General features: G+C 44.3%; 1 protein-coding gene across 13 annotated transcripts in view; it reads left to right on the top strand.

Moving 5' to 3' along the window:
* ENOX1 (ecto-NOX disulfide-thiol exchanger 1) overlaps window positions 1-8512 on the top strand; it is a 555199-nt gene extending 546687 nt beyond the window's left edge. For 12 of the 13 annotated variants that reach the window (XM_040448509.1, XM_040448518.1, XM_040448516.1 and 9 more), the window contains one exon: window positions 7518-8512. In XM_040448509.1, the coding sequence (XP_040304443.1) occupies window positions 7518-7649 (132 nt within the window). In that variant the 3' untranslated portion in view covers window positions 7650-8512. Of the gene's footprint in view, window positions 1-1349; window positions 2556-7517 lie in introns of those variants that run through there. The other variant, XM_040448519.1, reaches the window with a different exon arrangement.
* Window positions 8513-8986: the final 474 nt, after the last annotated feature.

Genomic DNA, 8986 nt, shown 5'->3' on the forward strand with positions numbered 1-8986 from the left:
GTTTCAGGACGCCGCTACGGGTCCCCCCCCCCCCCCACATCAACCCACTTGCTGATCCTGAGCAGCAAGGAAGTCACACTGAGTCGAGCATTAGCAGATGAAGATCTCCTGTCTTACAGTCAAGAGGACGGATTCTTCTGCTCTTCCTCCAATTGACGTGTTCTTTAGGAGTTAAAACCCAGTTCTCCCAAGTGTGTGTGGCTGTCCCCTCTACCCATGTACAGCCTCGTCCCAAGGCCCACCAAATAGAATATTTGATTCTGAAAACCAGAGTCAACATAATGTGGCCGCCGATGCTGGAGGATTTGCAAAGACCTGCCATTTTGACATAATACCACCGTTCACCGACAGGCTGGGTGTTCATAGGCAGGTGTACATTTCCCACCAGAGGGGCACTAAAATATCTGGTCTGTCCCGAGGAGATTCAATTTAGCCTTAACTGGAGAGCATTCTTTTCCAGACTATAGCTAGGCAGTAACGGTAGACGAAATGTTCTCAGTGGTGTTTGTAAGGTTCCCCTCCCCCCACCAAAAAATCTTCAGTATTATGCATATTCTAGTGTTCTCCTCAGTAGCCACTTGTCACAGTATGTCGATGAGTGCAAGAATTTTTTTGTTGCTTAGGCTACAATAAAATGTGTTTTTTTAGATCTCACAACACCTCTGGAAAGCATATGATAAGTGAAGCATTGGAGGTAACAGCACTTCATTTGGCTACATAAAGAATAAAAAGGAAGTTGTTCACACACCGCCAGAGAAACTGACGAGGTTGCCAGGGACCCAGTAAACGCTGGGATAATTCACTGCTTTGCATGAACCCGGCACCGTCCTAGGGACCGGGGAGGAACAGGTCATGGCGAGGGCACAAAAGAAATCTAAGAAAGAATGCTGCTCTCAAAAAGTGTGTAGTCTAGTTGAGAGAATATAAAAGACTTCTGGAATAACTAGGTAATCAGACATAAACTAACAAGCAGGCCGATCTTTAGTGAGACAGAAGTTGGAGAGGGGTGAAGTCTGTGCAGGAGGCATCCCCGAGTACGTGCTGTCACACTTCCCTCTAGGGTGCTGTAGCCACACTGCTCTCCTCTCCTTCTCTCCTTCCTGCCTCTCTCATTTTCCATCCGGATCCTGCCTTTTCTCCTACTTATCTTCGTCCTTCTTTCTTTTTCCTCTTGTCTTTCTCTCCCACCCCGGTTCCTCTTCCTTCCGGTTCCTTTCTTCTCTCTTCCTAATTCCTCAGTTATGTTCACCTTCTTTCCTTCTTCCTCTCTTACTTCCTCCTTGTGTCTTGCTTCCTCCTCCCTTCCCTTCCCTTCTTTGCCCACCCGCATTCTGTATTTCTCTCTGCAGAAGTTTGTTGCGCGGTGTCTGTGTGCTGATGCCATGCATCGCCCAGGGATATGAAGAATGAACAGGATTTAAATGTGCACGAAAAGCCAGCCGTCAGTTTATCCTATGGAAGGAAATCTGGTTTTGCAATTGGCTTCTCTGACTCTCCAGCCTTGACAAAGCCTATGCCAGTGTCTTTTCAGTGCCTCAAACAAGAACTCCTCATCACTCGGCTTCCTTGGCCTGACTGATATGGGACACGGAGCCAGCCAGCCCCATAATAAAACTGATTTATGTCTGCTTGTGTCAATTTATATACACGCTCAGAGGCCTGGCAAAGAGGCAGTGGGCTTGGGCTGGAGTCAGCAAATCAGAAAATAAATCAAGCAGATATTACAAATTACCTCTGCAGTGTTACCACCACACAAGCCCCTTGGTTACACAGAGTCTTTATTCCTTCTCATATTTTCTGTTCTTTTTTTTTTTTTTTTTTTAATTAGAACAAATCAACCCTTTCTAAAAGAATAGATGTCAGACTTGGAAAATTTTAAGCAGAACAGAGGGGAAGGAGATCCACTGACAATACCAAAGGTTGAAAAGACGCAGACCACCAATTTCCTGGAACAAAAGCAAGCTGAGTAAAAGGGTGATAAAAGCATCATGTCTGTGACGATCCTGCCCACTTTCCAGGGCACCAAATACGTGGTGTATGTGTAAATGGGGCACAGCATGTCCCTACCCTCTATGGCAGGGCCACACAGAAGTCTGTTAACCACGTGTATTTGATTCTGCTCCCAGCACCCACGAGAAGACCGCGGTGCTCTGAAAGCAGGGCTGGATTGGGCGTCGCGAGCCCTGCACCAAGTTTCAGCCCCTCTGCTCATCAGCAGGGCAAGCATACCCTCCCTGGCCCCCCGTGGGCTCCCTCTAGGACAAAAGGGCACAGAGAAAGAAGCCCCGACCTTGGAATGGATTTGGGGAAGGGAACCCTGTGCAACTGATGCGGGGGCAGGTGCATTTCACTCTGAGCTCGGCCAGTGAGGTTTTTCTGCTCTGTTTTATGTGGTGACCAGACGACTGCGTCCTCACGCCCAAGAAATTATCAGCATGAGATATTACAAAGGCAAAATTATGGGAGCGGACAAGCTATGTAGGAGGAGGAGAAAACAGAATGAAAGTAAATGAAAATATCTAATGTAAAAATTCTTTGGCCATAGGGTAAAAAAAGAAAAAAAAAAAAAGAGGACCAATTGAATTCTCTCTTTGTCTTGAAAATCCCAAAGTGTGATATATCATAAAAGTTATTTTGTCAGGGTAGAGGAAGGTTTAAAAGCCATCAGACTAACTTGAAAGCAGTTTCTCTTTGATCTTTCTGCTGGCATGAAATAGAAAACTTTTTTTTTTTTAATTTTTTTTTTCAACGTTTATTTTTGGGACAGAGAGAGCCAGAGCATGAACGGGGGAGGGGCAGAGAGAGAGGGAGACACAGAATCGGAAACAGGCTCTAGGCTCTGAGCCATCAGCCCAGAGCCCGACGCGGGGCTCGAACTCACAGACCGCGAGATCGTGACCTGGCTGAAGTCGAACGCTTAACCGACTACGCCACCCAGGCGCCCCGAAATAGAAAACGTCTTAAAGAAATGCTCTACAATTTATCTGAGAGCCTCATTAAATGGATATTTTAGGTAGGGGTTCATCTGAGGTGGTGGGTTCTGTGGTTATGACACATCCCTGTCCACATGATTTACATCTTTACGGCAGGGTCGGGCAGTTCCCTTCCACTACCAACAGTAACTTAGCATTAACGACTCATTTCCATTACATTGACTTCCAGCTCTGTCAAAATCTAAGGAATTGGTCATCCAAACTAAGTCACCCTAAGATCTCAAATCCCAGTGTCGCTAATTTATTTGTGTGACCGTGGGCAATTTATTTAACAGCTTGGTGCCTCAGTTTTACCCTCAACTAAAATGGGTTTTTACGGAGTACCATTGTGTATCGAGTGACTTAATATATGAAAAGAACTCAATGGGTATTGAAGAGGGCATCTTTTGGGATGAGCCCTGAGTGTTGTATGGAAACTAATTTGACAGTAAATTTCATATATTAAAAAGAAAAGAAAAAAGAAAAGAAAAGAAAAGAAAAGCAAAGAAAAGAAAAGAAAAAAGAAAAGAACTCAGAACGGGGGCACCAGGGTGGCTCAGTCGGTGAGCGTCGGACTTTGGCTCAGGTCATGATCTCGCGGTTCGTGGGTTCGAGCCTCACATCCAGCTCACTGCTGTCAGTGCATAGCCCATTTCGGGTCCTCTCTGTCTCTCTGTCCCTCCCTCCCTCTCCGCCTCTCTCTCTCTGCCCCTCCCCTGCTTGTGCTCTCTCTCTCTCTCTTTCTCAGAAAACAAACATTAAAAAAGAAAAGAACTCAGAGCAGTATCTGGTGCACAGTAAGAGGTACCGAGTACTGGTTGCCATTTGTTTTGTGCTTTAAAGTACACAGGAGATCTATCAGTTCGAGATCTTTGCCACAGCCTAGAGGTCAGATGAATTTTAAGTAGCTTGCCCAAAGACCAGTACTAACATATGGCGGGGCCGGCACGCAAATTCAAGCCCTCAGAGCAGTCGGTGAGTTTCTTTCCAATTCCCTTGTCTCGCAAAGGAGAAAACACCCAAAGAGTTTAAGTGATTTAGACAAGATGAGGAAGCTGGCTAACGGTCATTCCATGACCGGATTCCAAATGTTGTCTCTCAACATTTCTGTCTTCCGGCAAGTGAGGAGTTTGCTTGCTTGCTTGCTTACTGAATGAGCTTTCTGATGAGATCATGCACGTAAGACACACACTGCGCGCCTGGGCTCCGGTGAGGACTCAGGCAGGGTGGCTACCCCTCTCACCCTGCATGCTTCTCCTGCTTCCTCGGTGGTTAAAGTCTAGCCTCAGGTCGAAAGACATCATGGAAAACAAGACTCCCTGTGATTTGCTCGCTGTTCTGGTGAACGGTTTATGGGGAGGCCTCCAAGCATTAGCAATGGAACGTGCACGGGCTGGTCAAGTTGGGAATTGACACTTCCTGGTTACTGGTGTCGACATCTTTATCACCTGCCCTCCAGTACACGGACCCCTGCCCCAAACAGGGAGACAGCGACCAGGAGGATTATTTCCAGTTCTCACTCACAGCCCCCCACCCCCTCTGGCAGTCGGCATTAATGTTGAAGAACAAGGCCAGGCCAGTTCTGGATCCGCACCCCAGCTCCACACTTAGTGCCTGGGTTATCCTGCGTAAGGCACCTAATCTGTCTGGACCTGTTTTCTTGCGTGTAAGTCATTCCCTGTCTTAGGAGAATGTAGTTGAGAATTAACAAAAGCGTTTTCAGAAGTCTGGCAAGCGAAAGGTTTTCAGGAATTATGAGTTGTCCCACTTTTCACAGTCGGCCACAGGGCTACTGCCCTGACCTGACCCCGGCTGGCCTCCTGCATAGGTGTTATCTTTAGATCAGACTTGTTACTTTACCCTCAAGAATTCAGCTTTTTCTCTCCTTCCTAATGAACAACGCAAAGTCCCTTCCCTCCTCTTCCAAGGGCGATGGTGGTTATCCTGAAAACAACCCCCTGATAGGCTGGCTGTTACCCGGGTCTGTCAGCCTCTCCACGGCTCGGCCCGATCTGGGGAAGGACAGCTCGTCTCAGGGGTATCACCTGAATGCACTGGAGACTCGAGCCTACCACGGATGACCTGTGCTGTCCTCCTCCCGAGGAAAGAAAGGAGGTTGTTAAGAGGAGAACTTGGCTTCAGGAAACTGCTTTCTGGACCAAGTAAAAACTGGGTTGACCACCTACTTCTCTGTACTTGTTTGACTTACGGGCACAGAGCTTGACCCATCTATCACAAAAAGTTTGAGAACAGAGCATCGTATTCTATCAGCATCGCCCTATATGTACCTAGAGAGAAACATCTTGTGCCAGGCACTGTGCTATATTTTGTGTATAAGCCTCACAATTAGGCTGAGAGAGCTATTATACACATGAAGAAACTGAACAGCTATTAAATGACCTGCCCATGGTTACACATCTTGGCCCAGCCCAGATTCAAATCCAAGCCTGGTCTGATTTTAAATCCCCATTCTTAACCTAAATATGCTTGTTCTTAAGAATTACCAGGGGTGATTAGTGTATGATTAGAGTGTATAAAATAGAGTGTATGAGCAACATCCCAGAGAGGCTGAATCAGAGTCTCCAGAGAAGAGACTAGGGAACCTGATTTAAAAAAAAAGAAAGAAAGAAAGAAAGAAAGAAAGAAAGAAAGAAAGAAAGAAAGAAAGAAGAAAGAAAACTCAGGTGACTGATATTTCAAAAGCAATCACCTCACCCTGGGTGATCTTCACCCATAACTGCTGAAATCATGCAGAGCTCGCAAAGCATACCAGTGCCTAGTTCCTGTGCACAAGCCATGGGTTCTTTCCCAGTTCCGTGATAAACGCCTCTATAGTTGACTCCATTTTCTCAGCTCCAGAATGGAGATAGATCCTGACATTTCTGCCCTACGCACCTCCTAGGAGCGTTGTGACAATGAAACCAGGGTGCTAGGAAGGCATTCCGCACAGAGCTCACTGAAACAAAATGTTTCAAAATCACATGAACCTTTAACAGGCTTTTGTGGGTTGACCTGGGAATCTAATAACCCCTTTAACATGGCTTCATGGGAAAAATTCACGCAAAAATTTTAGAATGCAATTTGTTTTAACTTTCAGGGCCACCTCGAAAGGTCTTTTGTTATAGGTCTAGGAATATCAACTATATCATGTGAAATCTTCTCTTATGTGAACATTAAATGAACAGTTGGCTTGACTTCCTGGTCTATTCGGTTCTCTCTTTAAAATAAATGTTAAATTTATTTCACATTTAAATGTGAAATGGAAAGTGTAGACTCTAAAATATCTATTCAACGATTGTACCATGAAAAATAATAATAGGTCTGATTCATTAAACATTTCTACATGCCAAGTCTATGCTAAGCCAGTAGTCTCCATACATCATTATTACATGTTGTTATTCCCATTTGCTGAGGCTTAGAGAGACTAATTATCTTGGCTGGAGTGATTTAGCTCCTAACAATAGTAGATACAGGATTCAAATAGAAATGTTAGCCCCACCCTGGTTCCAGGGTCTTAGCCACCTTGCTGTATGAGATCCCCATGCAAACGCATGGATTAGGAAGCAAAGACACGGAAACCTGAACAATAGCTGTATTAGAGCAGACGGATTATGGTCGGATTGCCCTTTATTTAAGATAAAATGAATTATTGGTATAAAACTGTATGTAATAAAGAAAAATTGGTAGAAGAAAAAAATACATTAAAAAATAACCTGGATTGGGGCGCCTGGGTGCCTCAGTCAGTTAAGCTTCCGACTCTTGATTTTGGCTCAGGTCACGATCTCACAATTTGTGGGATCGAGCCCCCAGTCGGGCTCTGCGCTGACAGTGTGGAGCTGTGGAGCCTGCTTGGGATTCTCTTTCTCTCCCTCTTTCTCTGCCTCTCCCCTGCTTGTGCTTAACTCTCTCTCTCTCTCTCTCTCTTTCTCTCTCTCAAAATAAATAAACTTAAAAAAAAATTTAAAAGTACCTGGATTTTAAGAATGGATGTTGAGACTTTTACCGTTGCAGGTTCTGGATTTTCATTTCTGTTCCTAAACCTTTATGGTCTTCTGGTCCCTGTGAGAATTAAGGGAAGAGAAAGAAGAGAAGTTAGGGCAGCCAGAAATCTACTCAAATGCCCTTTGGCCCTCACTGAGTTGGACAGAAGCGCTGTCCTTTGTAGAAGAGGATGAGAGCGCCGGGAGTGGTGATGAACTTGCTCTCAGCCCTCTTAAGTCCCATTCTCACCTCCTTTTGTATCAAGGGGGAGAGTGCTGTTGAAGCCTGGCACTACCGGGAAGCTAGCCGTCCACATGAACGGTGAGCCTGGAATTTGCACCCATTCGTCTCCTGCGCCCGCACCCCCACCAGCTGCTCAGGGGACGACCAGGATAACCACGTTCGGTGCTTTACTGGTGCTCCTCTCCCAGGAGCCTTCCTTGACAGCCAAGTAGGGAGCGTCGCGTTGTTTGGCTCACCGGGCAAGCGCCTCCTCGCCCCACCCCTTGCCTCCTTTCGGGGGAGCCTTGTTTCTAAAAGTGACTTTTCTTCCTTTCTAAACAGATATCTGCCAACGAAATCGAAATGCTTCTGATGAGGCTGCCACGCATGTTCAAACAGGAATTCACAGGCGTGGGAGCGACTTTGGAAAAAAGGTGGAAGCTGTGTGCCTTTGAAGGAATTAAGACGACCTAACTATGAGGAATTAAACAAGTCTCTGGAAGTGAAAGCGCCTGAACTCGGCCAGGGCTGTGCGCTGTGAGCACTGGAGGTTGGGGTCGTCCGGCGTGGGGCCCCTGCGGAGCCATCAGAGCCAGACTTCAGTGACATCCGTGGCGTCCTCTTGTGAGTGGAAATGTAATTGTGTACCAGTTCCCTAAAACCAAGCTCCATACTGTGACAGATCTGTTCCCTATGAAAACCAACGATTCCACAGTCATCACGATGGCAGAATCTTAAAATATGCTACATTTGAGAATAGCTCACCGAGCAGAATATTTAAAGTGAATGATGGTGTAGCAATGGTTGTTGCTAGGCTACTACAGAGTTGTATATGTAATGTATAGCAGAAATCATTCAATGACATTTTCCGGAAAGTCTTTCTGTTTTAGTAAAAAACAAAACAAAACAACAACAACAACAACAACAAAAATAAAAATAAAAAAGTAATTTTACAGTGAGAAAAATCATACCAAAAGAAAACTTGAATATGTGTCTGAACATTTATTGTATTTTGTAAATTAAGTTATATGCTATTCCAGGGACTTTTGCCTTATTGAAGAGGCAGAAAATGTGATTGGACTCCTTGGACTCCTTGAGAATGCTTTATCAAGAATATTATTTTTCTAATGTAACAATTCTCCGTCATCACTTCTTTTAACATGGACTGCATAACAGTTTTCATAAAATGTAAATAAAGGAAAAGCTAGTGCTCCTGTCTTGTACTTGGTATGTAATATTCAGGTTTATGCATCAAAATAAACATTCAGTAAATATTCCTGTTACAAATTTTATAGCAAAGATATTAATTTTTTTCAATAAATATGACTTCTGCCATATTGGTTTTGCAAATTATTCTTTGATACATTGTATTCACCCTTAAGAAGTCTTTTGCACATTATCCAGTCCCATCTCATATCCAACCATTTTTAAATGATCTTCTACATGAATGGCACGGAGACAAAAGATTATGTCAAATAGAAATGTATAAAAACTGAAGTGGGAAGTACCATGAAAAGCAGATTATACAGCATTAGAGTGTATGTCGTTTCTAAAATACCAACACCTTGATCCAAGTATAATCAACATAAATATTACCTTTGTCTGCAAAGGCAAGTACAAAAGAGCCAATCAGTTAATTCCTGGGTTTATTTAGTTTTATGTTTGCTGGAAAGCATACAAGTTAGAAAAGGAATTAAAGAATTCATACCTGGGCCAACAGTTCAATCAGAATTTGGGCTTTCACTATTTCTTTTAATTACAAGTAGGATACAGCTTTCAATTGTATCTCCTTCCTGCTCTCTTACATAGGA

Source organism: Herpailurus yagouaroundi, unplaced genomic scaffold (genome assembly GCF_014898765.1).
Source record: "Herpailurus yagouaroundi ecotype Mexico unplaced genomic scaffold, PumYag 197, whole genome shotgun sequence".
Taxonomy (NCBI): Eukaryota; Metazoa; Chordata; class Mammalia; order Carnivora; family Felidae; genus Herpailurus; species Herpailurus yagouaroundi.